This window comes from Carassius carassius, chromosome 17 (assembly GCF_963082965.1).
Source record: "Carassius carassius chromosome 17, fCarCar2.1, whole genome shotgun sequence".
In the NCBI taxonomy this organism is placed as follows: Eukaryota; Metazoa; Chordata; class Actinopteri; order Cypriniformes; family Cyprinidae; genus Carassius; species Carassius carassius.
The window spans coordinates 12,544,024-12,565,319 of NC_081771.1; the positions used below are offsets into that span (position 1 = coordinate 12,544,024).

The 21,296-nt window shown below is 36.9% G+C and overlaps 2 protein-coding genes across 2 annotated transcripts in view; both read left to right on the forward strand.

Annotated features, from left to right (window-relative positions):
* LOC132161117 (carboxyl-terminal PDZ ligand of neuronal nitric oxide synthase protein-like) overlaps positions 1–5,338 on the forward strand; it is a 100,803-nt gene extending 95,465 nt beyond the window's left edge. Inside the window, exons 9-10 of the mRNA XM_059570927.1 lie at positions 1,136–1,301; positions 4,732–5,338. Coding sequence (XP_059426910.1) covers positions 1,136–1,301; positions 4,732–5,177 — 612 coding nt within the window. The 3' untranslated portion in view covers positions 5,178–5,338. The remainder of the gene's footprint in view (positions 1–1,135; positions 1,302–4,731) is intronic.
* Positions 5,339–12,802: 7,464 nt separating this feature from the next.
* Positions 12,803–19,455, forward strand: LOC132161119 (uncharacterized protein C1orf226-like). Its single transcript, XM_059570929.1, has 3 exons — positions 12,803–12,995; positions 13,602–13,893; positions 16,869–19,455. The coding sequence occupies exons 2-3, from the start codon at positions 13,613–13,615 to the stop codon at positions 17,428–17,430; spliced, it is 843 nt and encodes a 280-aa protein (XP_059426912.1). The 5' UTR covers positions 12,803–12,995; positions 13,602–13,612; the 3' UTR covers positions 17,431–19,455.
* Positions 19,456–21,296: the final 1,841 nt, after the last annotated feature.

A 21,296-nucleotide genomic window follows, 5' to 3' on the forward strand; every position in this document is an offset into this window, starting at 1 on the left:
CGCTAGATAGAATCGTAGTACTTATGAAGGACACTCAAGTGCATCATAATCGCTTGGGAAATCTTTATAGCTGGCATTTGTCTTTAGCCAAACAAACCAAGCAGTAATTCATAACAATATGTGTGGAGGACTTTTTCTGATACTTATGGAAATGGAGGCTTGTTAGAGTATTCCAGATAATTCCTTTATCTAGGATTATGTTTATTAATACTTGACTAAAGCTGTGTAAATTGAATACTCTTAAGTATTCAGTGATAATATTTATCTGTAATATTTAATGGCTTATTTGTTAATTATTTTTAATATATTTATGTATACTTTTTTGCTATACTATATATATATATATATATATATATATATATATATATATATATATATATATATATATATATATATATATATATTTATTTTTATTTATTTTTTATTTTATTTTTTTACAGATAAAACAAAAAAGGCATTTATTCTTCCACTGTTGCTCTTCATATTTCATCATTACTCTTAAAATACAGCTGATATCAGAAACCTAAAATATTTATTTTTTAAAGTTATTTTATGATGTGGTGTTAAAGAAGCTTTTCATTTGAAAGCGCTCTTTAATTTTGTATGAATGCCACTACCTACACAGTAATTGAGATGACCTTCATAGTAAGACTTTATAAGCCATACATTTTTTCATATTCAATATAAATGCATTCAAAATAAATTAAATAGAACTAGTATAATGGGGTGATTGTAGTTAAAAATCTTTTAAAGATGTTTAACCTTAAATAAATACATAAATTCAAGTAGGACTTTGAAATTCTCAGAATAACAATAAAAAATGTATTTTCATTTCCTTGAACTCTTGAAACCCAGTGTGTTCAGACATATTCTTCCGAAGCTGAGCAAAGGCAAATTCTGGTATTAATTATGAAATAATGGCCTAAAAGTTTAATCAAATGAAAAACTAAAACTTTTTCTTTTATTTTTTTAAAGCATCACTTTAAATTTGCATAATGCTTTTGAGTTGGAGTTGAAAAGTACATTGAGCCGCTTGGAGTTTTTGTTCTTAGTATAGGATAATACAGCATCTTAACTGCTGGAGGTCTCTGTGTTGGTTGGTAGAAAATTATGCATACTTTGGTTTGTTCCTCAGGTTCATCTGCTGAAGGATCAGCTCTCTGCAGAAGCTGCAGCGAGGATTGAGGCCCAGGCTCGAGTTCACCAGCTGCTGCTGCAGAATAAGGACCTACTACAGCATATTTCTCTTCTGGTCAAACAGATTCAGGAGCTGGAGCTCAAGCTGGCTGGGAATGGCTCTAGTGAGTATGATTTCCTGTGTTCAGCACTGTTAGGGGGAGTAACTTTAAAAACCTCCATTGTTTTTGTAGCAGATTTTAAGGGTGTACTCACACTAGGAATGGTTGCCTTGAACCAAGCTTCTCACTCCCTTGCTGACCTGGACTCACATTGCACTTTACATTCCGGGCCGGAGCACGCTTTATACTGCCTTCACGTGCTATCGGAATTATCGCAAATATTGCTTATTTATATATGGGTATTGGAAGCATATTCTATGTATTGTAAACAGTGAAATAAACACATATTTCATATTCCAGAATCTTTAACAAGCTGACTATCTAGCGCGGTGAGTTTTTATGGTTATCAACCAGTGGATTATTACATTTGATTATTTCCAACAACAAATCACTTTAATGCAGCGAGTGTGAAATAGGACGTTTCCGATAACGTGTGAAGGCAGCAGAGAAGCGCTCTCGCTCAGCACAGTGTATTGTTTGGAAAACGTTGTGATTTATTATTTTGAGTCGTTTGGAATGTGGTCACATGACCCTTTCACAATATATTACTTAACAGATCTATCGCTTTTGCCGCGCATAAATATTCATGCAATCATGCTGCATATATCAGAAATTCCACACTGGTCCAGTTAGCACCCAAGCCCAACTGAACCGTGCTCTGGCCCACTTCCAACCGGGCCATGGACTGTTAAATGAACCTGCCCGAGCACAGTACGGAGCCATCACAGTAGTCAAACTAACCTGGTTTTGGGGGTCAAACGCACTCGAGCACAATTCAGATCACCTGTGTTTGTGCACCCTTTATAATGGAAGAATAAGCACAAGTACAGGAGGTCTGTGTTTCAGTAAAGTCTTTGCTGACCTTCTGCATCCATTAAAAATATTTTTTACGAGGTGACTTAAATGTGGCTGTTGGGACAGTCAAGGATGAAAACTCTTTATCATACGGGCTAATGTGAAAGACCGCTCATCTCCAGGTGCTGCTGGTCTAAATGAAAGTGTGCTTTAAACTAAGCATGAAATTAACCCCTGTGGAGTGCCACGATGGGAGAGAAGTTAAAAGGCAAAGAGAAATTGTATGTGATGGGGAGAGAGGTGGAACAGATGGGAGGGTCTGAGTTAGAAGGCAAGAGTGAAAGAAAGCTGCTGAAACGCATCAGATCTATTCAGAGAGGGCAGGTGAGGATATGTTGCAGAGGTAGGAGCACTGTTATAAACCCACTGGAGCAGAAGAAAAGGGAAAAAAAACTGGAGCAAAACTGAGCAAAACCCCGTTTTTTTTTTTTTTTTTTTAAACAGTACAGTACTAAGGTACTTTGAAAAAGTAGTTTAGAAATGAAGTAAAAAGTTTTAACACTGAGAATGCATGATGATGATTGATTCTCTCAGTAGTTATCTAATGGTCAGCCAGCAGCTTGCTGTTGATGGTTCAATTCTGTTGCACTGTTTATGAATGTAAGAGGCTGATGTCATTTCAGTGTTTACTTATTATTTATACTTATTTATACAGAGATTCTTTAGGCAGCCCACCACCTAGTTGATTTTGAAAATACACTCACCTAAAGGATTATTAGGAACACCTGTTCAATTTCTCATTAATGCAAATTATCTGATCAACCAATCACATGGCAGTTGCTTCAATGCATTTAGGGATGTGGTCCTGGTCAAGACAATCTCCTGAACTCCAAGCTGAATGTCAGAATGGGAAAAAAAGGTGATTTAAGAAATTTGGGCGTGGCATGGTTGTTGTTGCCAGACGGGCCGGTCTGAGTATTTCACAATCTGCTCAGGATTTTCAAGCACAACCATTTCTAGGGTTTACAAAGAATGGTGTGAAAAGGGAAAAACATCCAGTATGCGGCAGTCCTGTGGGCGAAAATGCCTTGTTGATGCTAGAGGTCAGAGGAGAATGGGCCGACTGATTCAAGCTGATAGAAGAGCAACTTTGACTGAAATAACTACTCGTTACAACTGAGGTATGCAGCAAAGCATTTGTGAAGCCACAACACGCACATCCTTGAGGCGAATGGGCTACAACAGCAGAAGACCCCACCGGGTACCACTCATCTCCACTACAAATAGAAAAAAAAAGGCTACAATTTGCACAATCTCACCAAAATTGGACAGTTGAAGACTGGAAAAATGTTGCCTGGTCTGATGAGTCTCGATTTCTGTTGAGACATTCAGATGGTAGAGTCAGAATTTGGCGTAAACAGAATGAGAACATGGATCCATCATGCCTTGCTACCACTGTGCAGGCTGGTGGTGGTGGTGTAATGGTGTGGGGGATGTTTTCTTGGCACACTTTAGGCCCCTTAGTGCCAATTGGCCATCGTTTAAATGCCACGGCCTACCTGAACATTGTTTCTGACCATCTCCATCCCTTTATGACCACCATGTTCCCATCTTCTGATGGCTACTTCCAGCAGGATAATGCACCATGTCACAAAGCTCGAATCATTTCAAATTGGTTGCTTGAACATGACAATGAGTTCACTGTACTAAAATGGCCCCCACAGTCACCAGATCTCAACCCAATAGAGCATCTTTGGGATGTGGTGGAACAGGAGTTTCGTGCCCTGGATGTGCATCCAACAGATCTCCATCAACTGCAAGATGCTATCCTATCAATATGGGCCTACATTTCTAAGGAATGCTTTCAGCACCTTGTTGAATCAATGCCACGTAGAATTAAGGCAGTTCTGAAGGTGAAAGGGGGTCAAACACAGTATTAGTATAGTGTTCCTAATAATCCTTTAGGTAAGTGTATATAGTATTATATGTAATGCCTTTTTTAAATCTCTTAAGCTCATCAAGGGTGTATTCATATGATCAAAAATACAGAATTTTTTTTCCCCTAATAATTGGTTTCCGATTTGAATATACTTGAAGTATCATTTGTTTCTGTGACACGGCACTGAATTTTCATCAGCCATTACTACAATCTACAGTGTCAAATGATTCTTCAGAAACCTTTCCAATATGCTTATTTGTTATAACTGTTTAAACTGTTGTGCTGCTTAATATTTTTTGGAACCTTTGGTAAAGTTTTGTTTGTTTGTTTGTTTGTTTGTTTGTTTGTTTGTTTAAATAATCCAGTAAAAAGTATCACAGTTCCCAAAAAAAATAAGCAGCACAACTGTTTCCAACACTGATTATAAATCAACATATTAGAATGATTTCTGGAGGATCATGTGACACTGAATGCATCACAGGAATAAATAAAATGCAGCCTTGATGAGCATAAGAAACTTGTTTAAAAACCTCTGCATTCATTAAAATATATTTTTTGTCCATAGATGAAAAGAGAAAATAGATGCATTGAAACCAAATATGTTTTGATATTAAAAAAAATTTGTATAGGCAGTTTTGTTAGATTAGTATAATTAGAAAAAGTTGAATCAATTTTCAGTCTCCTCCTTTCTCTTAACAGTGGGATCCCAAGACAGTCTCCTGGAAATCACCTTCCGTGCGAACGTTCCCCCCGTCCTATGTGACCCCACCACCCCCAGCCCAGAGGACGCCATCCTTCCTCCACTCAACGATGGGACACAGCTATCCCTGCCGCTTGGCAGTCCAATAGGTAGGGACCAGTGCTTGATCAAGTTTGAGTGTTTCCGCTTTCTTCCGGGACCACCCCAACAGGAGGAGAGTCCTGACACACCATCCCAAGGCGTCTCGCCCTCATCACGGGATGAGCTTCTGGGTAGCCTCGAGCTGCTAAAATTCCGCGAGTCGGGAATCGCATCCGAGTACGAGTCAAACACAGATGATAGTGATGAAAGCTGGGGACAGCAGGACGAGAGCACCCTGCGTCTGCTCAATGTGCTCAACAAACACGGCCCCTCTGACTGCTTGGAGGATGAAATTGCTGTTTAATGTGATTTTGCGCTCTTAGAAAAACACTGCTTGATGCTTTGCTTAGAAGATTCAAGTCAATCAGTGTCAATATTGTCAAACCGTCTACCGCTGTTTGTACTGCTGATAAATCTGGGAGACCAAGGTAACATTAACGTTTGGTGGCCGTTTAGTTTGTCACATTTAATGTCATATATTTAAAAGCAAAAAGTCCCAAAGCATAGTAAATTCTGTTGTCTCCATTTTAAAGTTTAGGGACACACATCAGATGCCAGAATCCTGTATCTCTAATGGAACGTTCACACACAGCGATGGAGGTCGCCATGTGTCTTATATAGTTGGTCTTAATGGCCATCCCTTCTTCTGATTGATTGATAGAATTGTTTTTAACAGATTGGAAAATATTGTAAAGTCATAATATTTTATATCCTCGCATGTGGACAGGGACTGATAGAAAAATAGACAAATATAGAAATTTCATTCACAGTAGGCAGATCACGTGTTCACCAGCATCTTCCCTCCTATTGGTAGCTGCCACATCGCATAAATACTCATTTGCATAAAGTTAAACTCTGTTGCATCCCTGGACACTCCCACTTTCTAATGCCACCATTGGCTTTGACGTCAGAAATCGCTGTATGTGTTAACGCTCTTTAAGAGTCTACAAACAATTGCTGGTTATTCACCAACAAGTATTTGTTTTAAACTGCAAGGTATACAAGTGAAATTAAGAACAAATTTTATACATTAGCCTGTGATATTGTATCTATGACATCAGTTTTACAAGTCGCTGGTTTGTTCCTGGGCGGTATTAGGCATGTTTGCACCGATATGCTCCGCCACTTAGATCACCTTTCATCAGAAGTGCTCAGAAGGAAGACAGTTGCGCAGCTACATCTGTTTTAGCATGCACGACAGAACAGACTCTTAATTGAATGACTGTGGACTGAGGACGCTAAGCTAATTATACCCTAAGGGTAACGAGGCGTCTAAACCGGTCAGATCTTTACCAACAGGAACCCCAATTAGAGTGTCAGAGTTTTCAAAACCCACGTCCCTTATTCATTATTTTCATACTCAGAAGAGCTTGTCATGTCTGACTGCTTCACAAATTAACTTTTGTACATGTTTTGCTTTCTTTGTTTAGTTTTTCTGTGCTTCTAAAAAGTGCTATTTCGTTGTCTTACCTGTATCTCTCTGATAAACTGCTGACTCTTTAACCTCTCTGTTTATATTTTCCAGTTTTTCCCTCTCGCTCTCTCTTTTTCTTTCTGTGTGTCATTTAAAGAGACAGACAAGTGCACACAATTAGACTGGTAATAATAGAGTGGTGAGCAATTCTTCCCACACATAAAGGACATTGAAAGCACTTTCTGTTGTTGTTTTAATCTTAATTGTCTGTATTTTCCTCCTTTTATGCACTAATATCTTTTTTTCTTTCTTTCCACCAAGAAAACTAAAATTAAGAATTTGTCATCTTTAAATCTCCTTCAGGCTTGTAACAATCTTCCCACAGATTCTTCGCTACTTCTATAATGAGGGTCCTGATCAGTCATGTTGGCCCGCAGCAGGTCTGGAGGCCAAGACCCAGTTGTGAGCTGTGGTCTAAATTGTCATTGTCGTTTTTTTTTTTTTTTTTATAAGAAAAGTAATTTGCTTAGTACCGCCCTGGCAAATGCATAGCAATGTCATGATAACCAGGCAAAACACTAGCACTTTGGCAGTGACTTTATTTTTATATGATACTGATGCCCGTGGAAGCATCATTGATCTTGTCCTTGAATCCTGGCCACCGTTAGTTTTTGAGAAATGAATAATTCAATAATTATTCCACAGAAAACAGCCTTTGGTGTCACGAATAATAAACCTCGAATTGCCCCCTCCTGAAGGTAACTGCAGAAGTTTTCAAAGTATATGACTCATTTTAAAGCCATTTTAATTGAGTTGTGTCATTTTTAAGAGATTTGCAGTGACACTCTTTGACTGTGTTCATTCATTGTGAGAGTCATTCTCAATGAATGTTCGGTAACATGCATTGTGTTGAATTAACAGATCAAGGAGTTATTTTAACTAGCTTTTTAAAGTGCCTACACAATCTGGCATTTCTTTAGCAGTGCACACTAGTTAAGTTACACATATATCCATCATGAATGCATTTGATTGACTTTCCTACTTAAACTGTAGTTCAATCGTTCTGCAATTCCAAGAATCGCTGGCAGGCGAATGGAAACACTTCAGACCCACAGCTGCTTCGAGAAATAGAAATAACCACTAAAACGTGTAGCGCTCACTAAACCAGCAAGTGCAGAGAATACCATCTGAATCGCTGTGTAATTTAAAGGATGTTCTGGAGCGTCCCTGTCTCATCTTTGCTCGCTCAGGGAAACGAGCGGCTGTCGGATTGATCCTTCTCCCTGCGGCGTAATTGAAATTGCATAATAATATCACATCTCATTTTAGTACAGCTCCCGCTTCTGAGAGAAGCTTTTGGAAACTCAAGTATCCCTGAATTAGAGGCTCATGCCCAGGCCCACCTGCTTGCTCTGATGGCTTTTGAGAACATTCTTTCTCCTGAAGTTGCCAAGGTACTTTAGTTTGAAGTGTTCAGCTCCAACTATTGTAGAGACCATAAACCTTTATTTACAGTGGCCCAGTAGTGCACAACACTATGGAAAAAAGCCACAACCCATGAAATTAGCACAACACAACTGAAACAAGCCCCAACACAACAGAAATAAGCCATAACACAACAAAATTAGCACAAAGCAACGGAAACAAGCCACAACACAGTGAAATTAGCGCAACACAACAAAATTAGCACAACACAATGGAAACAAGCTGCAACACAAATGCAAACTATGACAACACAATGGAAACAAGCCACAATAATGAAATTAGCACAACACAACAGAAACGAGCTGCAACAATTAAATTAGCACAACACACCAGGAATAAGCCACAACACAATGAAATTAGCCCAACACAACAGAAATAAGACCCAACGAAATTAGCACAAAGCAACGTAAGCAAGTCAAAACACAAAGAAATTAGCGCAAAATGAGAAACAAGCTGCAACACAAATGCAAACCATCACAACACAACGGAAAACAAGCCGCAAACCAATGACATTAGCGCAACACAACTGCAATCAGCACAATACAACAGAAATGAGCTGCAACACAACAAAATTAGCACAGCACAACAAAATTAGTCCTGTGCATTGTGTTGTGCACTACTGGGCCACCATATTTATTCTATTTCCTGTCAGGATTACAAAATTTGACATTACTATCTACAAGGATGCCCAAGGAGATCTAGGGCACTTCGCTGTACTTGGGTCGAAAAAATCCTTCATGTTAAAAAGTGAACTCCAATATAATTCAATTGATTTCGACTCCTTTATGCCCAACAAGGGTGACACAGCAGCTATATTTCGTAGAATGCACCATTACGAGCCATTAGTCCAATCGGGTTCTAATGAATTCTTCAAAGACACATGACCGTCAATCAAGTAAAAAAGCTGTCATTATCTGGCATCACCGTCTACTTGCTCCATATTCCTTTATTTCATCAGTGCTAAACTTGCAGATAGTTGCATTGCATGCATGTTACTGCTTGACATTGATGTGTCGGAACCTTTGATTAATTATTGATCCGAGATTTGAAGTCGAATGAAAATGGGGGCATTGTCTCCTGTTATGTTATTTTTTCTCTCCAGTAGCAGAACATTGCCATAATAACATTTCAAAAGTAGATGTGGAGGTGTTTGGTGCTGCTGTTTGGTCTCACCTTAATTGTAAGACTGTTCTGACATTTTTTGAGATTTATGGTCTTTCAAAATCCATTTCTTAACAATGCATTTTCCAAAGTGCTTCTGTAGGTTTCAGCACGCTGCTTAACATACAAATAGCTATTGACCAGAAAAGTTTCCATGCCATCTACAGTTTTGGGTGGGGTTGTTTTTGTTGCTCTTTTGGGGATTTTTATTCATTTACTTCCTTTCTACCTTTATATGTGCTTCAGTATATCTACAGTACCAAGGAGACTAGTGAGCCAGCAGTGCTGTTCAACAGAGATAAAGCTAATGGATAGTCCTAACAGTGCAGGTTACTTGTGAAGTTCTCTGCCCTTTTCATTTAGGAGTCCTGAAATTGGTGCTTATATTCTGGGCCGCTGTGCCAGTGCCACTATGGTGCTCCACCTAATTTGTGTTAATGATTGAGTTTATAATAGGGAGTCAGTTAGTGCAAGTGCATTTTGAGTTAGTCCACCTTGACCCTCTCATCATGATTTATCCAGGTTTTCAGAACTCTATTTTCCCATCCCCCTGCCCTTGTATTTAAAGATTCATGCTAGAAAGGGTGTTCAAATGAAATATTGATGTTTGACCCATCTTCTGCTGACCTGAACATCTAGGTCATCTAACTTGGAGATAATGGGTTAAATTGCTTTATTTATTCATTGTTATTCTCCAGTTTGTCTGTGTAGAGGTAGTAGGCTTTTGACTTATCTTCATCAATTCATTTTTTATTCTTATTATATGATGCATCATTACATACAAAAATAATCATACCAAAAAGTCACCAGGTTTTATATGGTTTATAAATATAGAAATATGTCTTCATATATTTCCATTTATTTATACATCAAATAGGATGTCTTTTCTAAGACTTAAAAATATAAGATTAAATATTTAGAAATATAGAAAGTACTATTATATTCAAATATACTATAAGAAGTATAGTTTATATTTATTATATTTCCTATAATAAAATATCATCAATATATAAAATAGGATACGTCTTTTCTAAGACTTTGTAAAAAAAAATATGTATTATTTTATTACAATTGTAATGTCTAGAATAATTATAACTAGTAATTTAGAAATTATAATAAAAAATATATTTTATACTGAATATATCTAAAATATATAATTTAGATTTACATATTATTGTATTTCGTATAGAACATGTTGCTAACATGTCAAATAGAATAGTCTTTTTAAATAGGTATTTTGTGTGTGTGTGTGTGTGTAATATTTATTTATATATATATATATATATATTATTTATATATATATATATTATTTATATATATATATATATTATTTATATATATATATATATATATATACACATTTCTGAAATTATAATTTTATTTGTATATATTTGAATTGTATATATTTTTATATTATTTTATATTATTATATAACACTAAAATAATTAATTAGTAAAAAATTTAAATGCATGCTGTTATAATTTCTAAAACAATTATATTTTCTTAGATTTTATACATATGCTAAAATATTTAATCATTTAAAAAATGTAAGTGCATGTTGTAAAATGATTTTTAATGTCTTAATGCACTAAACTCAAACAGCTGGAAATGTCATGGAAATTCATGGTCAAAAAGAGCCGCAACCCTTGTACCATGTGGCCCCGTGGATGTGTGTGCTGGACAGCGTTTGGTCCAGAGGTTTCCTGCTGGGACACATCAGGAGCTCATAAACCAGCCCAGAATAGCAGCGTGTCAGATGCCCTCCTAACATTAGCTACTGTGGCGGAGTCTCAGTGAGGTATTTTTAAACTGCAGCCTAGAGCTACACAATAATGTCCAGCCCTGTGGAGAAGGATCAAAACCAATGATCACTGTGTCACGCTCAAAATTGCAAGCTGATGATTTGCTATATATCCTTCTTTCGGTCTTCCTCACTCAAAATTTAGTCTCACTAAACCATACTTGAGATTTTCGGCATAAAGTCTGGTCCTGTTTCCATGTATTCTGACTGAAAACTACCCACTTGGACAGGATGAGGTGGAATAACATATAACCCAACCAACCATGCTTTGTTTTTAGTTGCATTTTTGGGACAGATAAATCTGAAATGGATTATACTAGAATAATAGACTGTACAAAAATACTCTTTAGGAGTTCAAGAGCGTACTGCTGAAACCCTATTGTAAAGTTAGAATGCCCAAGGATCAGCATTCTCCAGCTAAAGCTGACCAGGGAAACCAAACCATTAGTCGATGAGACTTGAAAATTGGAGGGACAATAGGACTCTTGCCGTCTACAACGTTACCGAGGCTCAACCCAATCAGCCTGATAAGGGCGCTACAGTGATCAAAAGTACGAAATTACTCATAACTCCTAAACCGTTAATTACAGGCTCAAGTTTGTTGGAATCTTTGGCTAATGACCCACAAAACCCATCAATCATGAAATTTTGGGTATTTTGAACTTTTTAAAAGCCTGCTTTTTGCGAGCTAATCCTAGGTTTTTTGCCCAATTGGAATGCCTATAACTCTTGAATGGAAAGAGATGTTTAAGAGGGTAAAAGCTAGGGTAACACTAATTTTACATACAGAACGCAGTGAAAATGACATGAATATGAAAGTGGGCAAATGCATAAAGCACAGCATAATTTGAAATCACAAGTTGAAAGTTTAAAACATTAAATTAACATGGACTGACCATCACGCAGAGAACACGCGATCATGCTGGATACACATGCACACTTCACAAGATCTCACAGCTGGATTCGACTAAGTTTGCAAGGTTTGTGAAATTAAATGTTCATTCAAAGATTTGTTTAAAGGATATAAATGTGTATTTGCTTAATGCTGATGGCAAACGAGAGATTCATATCATTGCTGCTTGCAGCTATATTTAAAAAAAAATTAAATTGCTTTGCAGTCAGACAATGTAATTGAGTAGGGTTGTGTGTGTGTGTGTGTGTGTGTGTGTGTGTGTGTGTGTGTGTGTGTGCGCATCAGGCGGTCAGTGAAGGAAATGTGGGTGGGCTGTGAGTAGCCTGTCTGAGGCTGATACTTCTAACAAACATAGCTGAACTAGTCTGGGTATTGTGTCATTAGCAGATGAATTATCATGTCAGTCAGTGAAGTGCTTAGTAGTATGGGCATCAATTATTTCATTCAGACGTCAGATGGCCCCACTGATAAATATCTGTGGTTTTTTGTGATTGTATCATTGCATATGAGTATGTTCTTTTCTCCTGCTCATTTTTCTCTAGTACTTAATATACAGTAGCAGCATGATGTGCTAGTTTAAGCTTCATAGCCAAATTAAGTCAGTGTGATGACTCACATTTTGAAGATCAATCCTGTGAATGATTTTAGCTGGTCTTGTTACCCAGTGGCGTGTCTGGAAAAGAATAGCAGACCCGTCGCAAATGGTAAGTTATGGGGTTTTTTGTTGTCATTTTCTTCCCCTGATTACCATGACAACAACATGCTGTTTTTGGCACACAAATTTCCCTCATTCATCTGTTTGCCTTGCCTGCAGAGCCAAGACATTGTCAGCATCAAAATAACTTCTCTTTGTCAAATATTTGTGTAGAAAAGTCTCTCTAGTCTCGTATGTGGCCCGGGTTTGTTGTCGCTGAGAGACTGTCAGAAGCTAATGAAAATTCGTACTCTTCCATGAGTAAGTGTTGAAACTGTTTGAGTTTAACAAGCTGAAAATAAATATGCCACATCAAATGCCTTCAAGCGTTTCTTAAAATCACATTTGGTTAGAGCCAGACTAATATACAGCTTTTATTGTGAACAGATTTGAATGGCCTAAATTAAAGCTGAAGTTGGAAGTGTCAGGGCTGCCTTTGTTGGCTAATTGCAAATATTTCCATCTTCAGTCACCTTTTAAAAGGTAAAAGCTTGGTGTTATTTATTTTTATTTTTTAACATTTGTGATGTCCATTGGCCTATGAATACTATTTTAGTTGCATGTATGAGCATTAATATACTGTTTTGTTAGCTGTAAACAATAAATTATGTTCTCTTTGCACTCAAATGCCAACCATGAAATAATGGTTCTGAGGTAAGAAACATGAATTCTTGTGACCTGACAAATGCTGTTTTTAATTTCATTTTATATTGATGGCCATTTTCTGCCAATGTTAGTGTCATTGTTTTGGTTTTTGTTGTTGTTTTGTTTGTTTGTTTGTTTTTTGCATGAAATTGTCTATTGTTCACCTTTTTTTTCTTTTTTTTTTTATCAAAACGAGTATCCAGTTGTCATGTATTTTAGATGGTTGTGATGCTTAAACCCACTTGTAGCATTTAGAATGATTATTATGAATTTATTGGTTACACTTCACTTTTTTTCATTGTTAGTTTGTTAACTAATGGAAGCTTATTGTAAAGTGTTACCAATGTATTTATATTAAAAAGTTCATCGGCTATCAGCCAAAAGATGAAAATGCATCCCTACATTTAATCTTACAGATCTGAGAAAACATAAAGCATAAAAAAAATTGAGTCAAAGTTAAAAGTTAAAAGTTTTAAACAATCATGTATTTAAGTCTGTACAAAAGCTTCTGAAGTCTCAGCTCACTTTAAATGTTAATGTGATGTGTATGTTTTCATTAAAAGTTCCCCAGTGCCTCCCTTTGTCTGAAAACCATTTTGTTATTTTGTTTCTTAGTGGACCAAAGCATGTTTGAGAACTGCAACGCTGCAGAGCAGCCGAAGCTGAGCTTTCGTCTGGCCAGCAGCAGCACCTCCACAGACACATCTGCAGGATCAAAGACAGGAGGCAGCCAGCACCTAAAAAACGCCCTGAACTTGGGCAAAGCCATGGGAGCCAAGGTAAACGACCTGCTCCGCCGAAAAGATCCCAGCAGCCTCGGAGACATCGGGGTCACAGAGGTGAATAAGAACGTGGAGCCAGTGTGGTCCAGCCTGGCTGAGATGAGCCACAGTACAGCAAGAAACAGGTAAAGATTTCATCCTCACAGCTGCAAACACCAGTGACCTCAATATGGTCATTATATTCAATTGACTTCACGCTTAGAATAAAATTACTAGGAAGTTGTCAGCCGTGGTACTTGCTCTTGACATTTAAGGCCCGTAGTGCCTCTTCAGAGAAGGATTCAGGACTGGACTGCGTCATGTCCCAATCCGATACCCCCCTCTTCACTGTCCTGTCTAATAAATGTCAAAAAAACAAGGAAGCCAACACGATATTCCTCTAAACGTGGGCTGATCTGGTTCCAGTACACTTTCACTAATGCTGAAGGAATGCATTTCATCCAAAGAAACAAAATGTATTATTGTAATTTAAAAGATTTGTTCTCTATTTAAATATATTTATTATTTATATTTTATTTATTTCTGTAATGGCTCTTTACATGATCCTTCTGGAAGTGTTTTTTTTTTGGGGGGGGGGGGGGGGGGGGTTAAATAATGTTAATGAAATTAGTACTTTTATTCAGCAAGGATGCATAAATTGATCAAAAGTGAATAAAGATATTTGTTACTTTGCTACAAGATTTCTATTGCAAATTATTCATCAAATAATACCATAAAAGTATCACTGTTTCCACATAACTATTAAGCAGCACAACGGTTTTTAACATTGATAATAATAATAAATGTTTAGTGAGCACCAAATCAGCATATTAGATGATTTCTGAAGGATTGTGTGATGCTGAAGACTAATTTCTGCAGGAAATTCAGCTTTGCCATCACAGGAAAAAATAAATTGATTTTAACAGAAAAAGTTTTTTTTTCTGTTGTAATGTTATTTTTCAGTTATAATCTTTTGTAGAATAATGTAGAAAATTGTAATGTTTTTAATGCTATTTTATTTTTGATCAAACAAGTGCTGACTTGCTGAGCATGAGAGACTTTCTTTTTAAAACAAAACCTTTATTATTACAAGATACATCATGGTATTTGTTGATCAATTCATTCAGCCCTTATAGACTGTCATTCATCATGGCAGATGGCCGTTCATATTTCTCTATGGCAGTTCATATCTCTTTCAGCAGTGAATGTGAAAACAGGACAAATGCGCCCTATTATGTGAACTCCATGCATTACAGCAGAGATCTGACTGACATCTCTTTGAGGAGGAGGGGGGGTGCATCTGCCATCATTATCAGCAGACTTCAAGAGAATGTACTGTACTTGTCTGTTTGTGTGAGTCCATGTGCATGTGTTGCATCAGGCAAACTCTGACTCATGGGCTTTGGCTTAATTGGCTGGATTTTTACCAGTTGTGTAACATATAGTATATGCATTCTTTTTTTTATTATTATAGCTGCTCATAAATTTTATAGGAATATTGCCTTTACTTTGTTTATAATTATAAAGCTTGCTGAGACGATCATTGAAAGACTTACTACTTAGTAGTTAGTGCTACAAAGACAAACGTTAAGTAGTGAACTTGTTACCCAGTCTTCACAATTTTTGGAAAAGCACCCAAAATTCAGGGGCCTGATGAGGAGAGATTTTTAATATTATTAGACTTTATGGCTTTTATCAACATTCTTATCTTCACAAGACCAAGTGCAAATTCCACAGTCATAAAATGATAAATGATGCATTTACAAGAAACCAACTTCTTATCATTTCCAGTAAGGCTATTATTGCACAGATATAGTATGTGGCATTATTGAGGGAACTGTGTTGTCATCTTGAGATATTTATGGAAAGTTCACTACAGGAATGTGTCACTAAAGGACTGTGGACTTGAGACCGCAATGACATCATTTAATTTACTGTTGTCCACTGACCTTTTTCAACATGTTTTAACATTTATTTTACACTTCTGCTCAAAAAAATTTTTTTTTAAAGAAGTCTCTTATTCTCACTGATGCTGTATTTATTTGATTGAAAATACAGTAAAAACTGTAATATTTTTACCATTTTAAGAGTTCGTACAGAGTTCCCACCCTCCAAGAACTGTACACATCCAGAGTGAGGAAAAGGACTCAGAAAATCACTCTGGATCCCTCACATCCAAGTCACCCCATCTTTGAACTTTTGCCATCTGGCCGGCGCCTCAGAGCCGCAAATACAAGAACAGCAAGGCACAAGAATAGTTTCTTCCCCCAGGCAATCTACCTCATGAACAGTTAAATGTTTCCCACTTAAACTTATGCTTATGCAAAAATGTGCAATATCCTTATATTTATTTGTTACCCCTCCATCCTAGAACATTCCTGCATCTCACTCAATCCTATTCCATTATCATTTATAGCACAATTGTTTATACACTTATTTATTTATTTTTTGTTTGTTTTCTTTTTTTTTCTGTGTGTTGTTGTCTCTGTTTACTGGAAGCTTATGTCACTAAAACAAATTCCTTGTATGCGCAAGCATACTTGGCAATAAAGCTCTTTCTGATTCTGATTCTGAGTTCTGGCATGAAACTCTAGATGGCGCAGTCCAATAAGTCTAACTCAAACTGACCGAATGACATCATTATCATGGCACAGCTGATTGGTTTTCTCCTGTATCAGTAGCCAATGAGCACGCATTCTAAGTGCACTTTCACAATCCAAAGGTCAATCAAATTCATTCAACTTTCCTCCATTGGAAATACGGCAAAGCTGTCCAGCTGTTTTTTTATCTTTTTTATCCTGCCCAAAAATGATCCTCTGCATTCAACCGAAAGCCCGTTCTGCTGTTTACTTTCCCCCTTTCCCTCTAGGCTCAATCGGTGCTTTAAAATTTACCTTTAATACGATTTATTCAAATTAAGTGTGATCTTGTATTACAGAGGGAAATATCTGGAATATCAGAACAAGTTGCTGGTAGTCTTTGAAATTTTACTTTTTAAAAGTATCATTTTGGGTCACCGTGTAGGAGAATAAAGAAATTCAGGCCACATATTTGCTCTGATCTTTTGTGGTCCATTCTATCCTGCATGATCACTTTGTGTCTTTTTCTTTCTCTCACACAGTCATATCTCCCTGGATTCCTTCCCTCGGCTAGATCCCCCACCTCCCACCGGCAAAAAGCGTCTCCCACGGGCCCTTAAGACCACCCAGGACATGATGATATCCTCTGACCCCGTGGTAGCCTCCCCAGAATCCTCCTTCGTCTCCTCACCTGACAAGATCCCAAAAGATAAAGCTGAGCATCAGCCTGAACCAAGGCCTGAAGAGTCCAGCCTTGAGAAACCGTCAGAACCCGGCAACCGTGTCAACAGCCAGATGGAGAAGACGACCGGTTTAGAACTGAAAAACGAGCCCACAGCTGTGGTGACGGATGAGAAAGATTCTGAGGGGGTTGATCAGTCACAGCTGCTGCTCTCTGTTCCAGATCTCATTCACAAAGACAATCTGGACCCAAAGAAACTGGCCTGCTCAGAAACTAGAATGGCTTCCACCCCGTGTCCAGGGAAAGGGGGCTGCCGCATCAGCGTCACTGAGGGGGAATTGTTGGGGAATGGCACAGTGGATTACCGGTCCCTCAGCTTGGAGAACGAAGAATCCCACCCTGACCTGCTTTCATTTGAATAACAGGCTTGAGACCCTTAAGATCATTTATTCTTTCATTTAAACTGCTTTCATTCTACATTTCATAGTTTGCCTTTAAGTACCACTGATTGTACTTAGTTATTTCGTAGATATAATTATTCAAATGATAAAAATCACTATTGTTTTCTGTTTAATCGTAGCACCATAATCAATTTAAAAGATTGTATTTTAAAGTATTTGTGGACCTGTATTCAAAAAACCATGATGAATCAATTAACAAAAAACCAAAGTGTATACTACACTGCAAAAAAGAGTTTTGAATTAGTATTTCTTGGCTTTTTTCCAGTCAAATATTCCAGTAGAACTTCCAGATGAATGTACTTGAAGCAACACTACTGCATAAGATATTACGACTTGTTCTCATATCATAAATATTAGTGAATTTTGTATTTCTTACTGCATTGGAAGATTGTTTCGCTTGTTTTAACTATATGAAAGACTAATAATGATACAAAAGATTTCAAATTCATAAAAACGCTGTTGTTATGAACTTCAAATCAACGAATCCTGAAACAAATGTATTCAGAATCAACTTATTAGAATGATTTCTGAAGGATCATGAAAAATCAGCTTTGCCATCCTAGGAATAAATTACAGTTTAAAATATATTAAAATAGAAAAGAGTTATTTCAAATTGTAACGACATTTCACAGTATTGCAGTTTTTAACCATTTGATCAATTAAATGCAGCATTAGTGAGCATAAGAGGCTTCTTTAAAAGAAAATGTAAGAAAATCTTACAGACCCCAAATTTATATTATTGAAAACAATTCTTCTTTATGTAGTTTTAAATTGTATATGTACTGTACGTGTATTTTGTTTGAAGGATTTTTTGACTATTTTACTGGAAAATTAGACAAAAATACTCCTCAAGAACAGAAGTTTTGCAGCGTTACTGTTATACCTCCAAAGCTGTCTTTGCAGTTTCATAAGTGGGCAGCATTGCATGTCTTGTGTATGTTTTTTTGTTGTTGTTGGTTTCATATCAATTCTACATCAGTGGCTAGCTGACCACATCTCTGAGCTTGTTCTCAGTGTAATATTCAGTGGCAGTATGAGCAGACGCACATGGCTTTGGGTCAGAATATAAAGCGTTATGCACCTAACGGCAGCAGTATGTGCTGCTTCCATGCTGTTTTTGACACTATGTGACCTCTAGATCAACTCTCACAGTCTCATGGAGAAAGTCTAGGATCCTACCTTTTTATAAGCAGTGTCATAGTAATAATAGTCAAGGTGATGATGGCTCGAGGAATGTCAGTAATGAGGCTCAGTCAACATGAAGGTATGCAGAAGGGTTCTGAAATTCCCTGGAATGCTATAATTCAACACTAATCTCGATTCTCGTCCTCTTGTTTGTGTAGACAGCCTGACTCCCATGACATTCACTCAGGCCTGTTCTTTATCCCACACAGTGAGCCCTCTGGAGAGATTTTGGGCTATTCCGATGCTAACAATGCAGCTATTTACGCTCCTGAGATGGTCAGAGATATACTGTAATTCTGCATATGTATAGTTGTACTGACATATTGATGGTCAAGTCAAAGCTGGGATGAAATTGCTGTTATGCGTTAATGAAAGATGACTTAAAAGTTTTGAGTTGTCATTTATGTATTGGCAATATAGCATTAATTAATAATGTATGTGAGCTTTCGTACCACGTTTTGGTTACACTACCTTTGTGATACCAATTGTGCAATGATGCATTATAATTCATAATAGTGTAAACACTACAATGAGAACTGAGAGTAAAGCAAATTCATGCAGATACGTTTGCAGTTGATGAATTAATATGGACCACTGATACTGTTACTGGACCGTCAGATATGAAGTGTTTTATGAAATGCCTGTGTACATGGGCTGGTGAGACTACAGCTGAATGAATGAATGAATGAATGAAAGAAAAGCATATTTATCTTATTGTTTTAGACACTGTTTAGAGTTAAGAAGATCCTTGGAGGGGACTTAAAGGAATAGTTGACCTAAAAATGAAAATTGGATGAAATTCCACTCACCCTCGGGCCATTCAAGATTTAAAGGAGTTTCATCAGAACAGTCCAAAGAGCTGATTAAAAACAAGAAAATATTTGTTTAGAAGTGCTTTATTAAACAGTGCTTGATCTGTGCATATTTCTCCTCTGATTCAGACCGGTTGACTTTTTTTAATGGAGCAAGCAATAATATATGGATAGAGGACTCTATCAGGTGGGATCCTCTATTAGAGTATTTTAGCCAAAAGAAACAGTTTGAAGTTAGTTTTTCAGTTCACAGAATGTTCATTGATGGACTAAAGTTGTGTGGATTATTGATGTTTTTATCAGCCGTTTGGACTTCCGTTCACTTGCCGTTCAGACGGCACCCATTCCCTGCAGAGCAAATGATGTAATGCTGAATTTCTTTCAATCTGTTTCAATCCAGAAACATACTCCTCTTCATCTTAGATGGCCTGGGGGTGAGTACATTTTCAGCAAATTTTCATTTTTGGGTGAACGATTCCTTTAACATGACTGGAATGTTATTATTTTATTTCTGTGATTCATGTATATTAATTTCGATCAAAGTGGTCCCATCATTGTCACAGTTAGTTTGAATAAAGAAAAAAGAATGTTGAAGGAGAAACGCATGTATATGAAGGTTTTATGAATGCACTGAAATGTATTTTGAGAAGCTAGGTATATTAAAGTGATTTCCCATTGTGCTAACTGTCTATTCATGATGAAGTTTGGGTCTGGGTGCCTTTATTTTCAGTAAATGGATTTTATGCAACTTATTTTTCATTCAAGGCAGTTTATAAAGCAGAATTTACAGGTTCTGCGCCACTTGAATTAAACAGGCTGCTTTAGGACATAACAACAGTAAAGTAGGTCTTGCAGAGTTCTACATGAGATTGAACCTGCAAGTTTTGGTTTACCAGAACTGATTCCTAACCATGAGGTTACCATCACCCCAAAGATTCATGCATGGACACTTCATAGCATTTTCTGATCACCACAATATCATGTGATTTTAAAGCTGCTCTATTCGTTGTAATACTTTTTATTAGCTGCAATGTTACCAGTTTTTAACTACCTTTTGATTTTTTGGATCTGATTAGTCTACTACTTCAGCTTACAAGCAATGCACCTTTATATTTTAAGTTTAGACCGTATTCTGGTGCTCTACACAGTTTTATCTTCAATTCAGCCTTTGCTGAACTCATTAAATGAGTTAGAAGTAAATTCTGAAAAGTGAATTGGGGCAGTGGGTGTGATCTTCATCCTCTATCCAATCTTCAGTGTTTATTGTAGTCATATCCTTTTTTACAGTTTCCTAAAATATAACTTTGTGTCCTATTTATCACCGCCAGCCAGACATTTTGTTTAGACTACTTTAAGCACGAGGGTAGCTTTTAATCTGAAGAAAAGATTTTGTCATATGGCTAGAATAATGGATGACAATGGAATACTGAAATGAGTTTTGGAGTTAAATTCTGTCAGTCAGTATAATATATGGGGTGTGGAATTGAACTCATGATCATTGTTACATCAGCCCACTTTGCTCGGAACATTTCTCACCTGTTCCTGTGCAATTCAATCTGTTTTTCATTGCAATTGTGACTGGTGTTTTACATCCAAATGTACTTGTGATTCAGTACATTATTGAAATAAATTGTGATTAAGGCAAAAGCCATTCTGTTGCATTTGATTCATTTGGACTACGTTGTCTACTTTTCGATATTTTTAGAGATTTTATAGTATGTATATACAAGATATTTTTGTAGTGTATTTATATATAGTAAATTACATTTTTAAATATATTAAAACCGAAAACAGTTTTTTAAATTGTATATTTCACAATATTACTGATTT

Bases quoted from the DNA above. Each gene is read 5' to 3' on its own strand.
- LOC132161119 (XM_059570929.1), top strand. From the start codon at position 13,613: ATGTTTGAGAACTGCAACGCTGCAGAGCAGCCGAAGCTGAGCTTTCGT. The intron at 13,894-16,868 runs GTAAAGATTTCA...TCTCTCACACAG, and splicing joins CACAGTACAGCAAGAAACAG to TCATATCTCCCTGGATTCCT.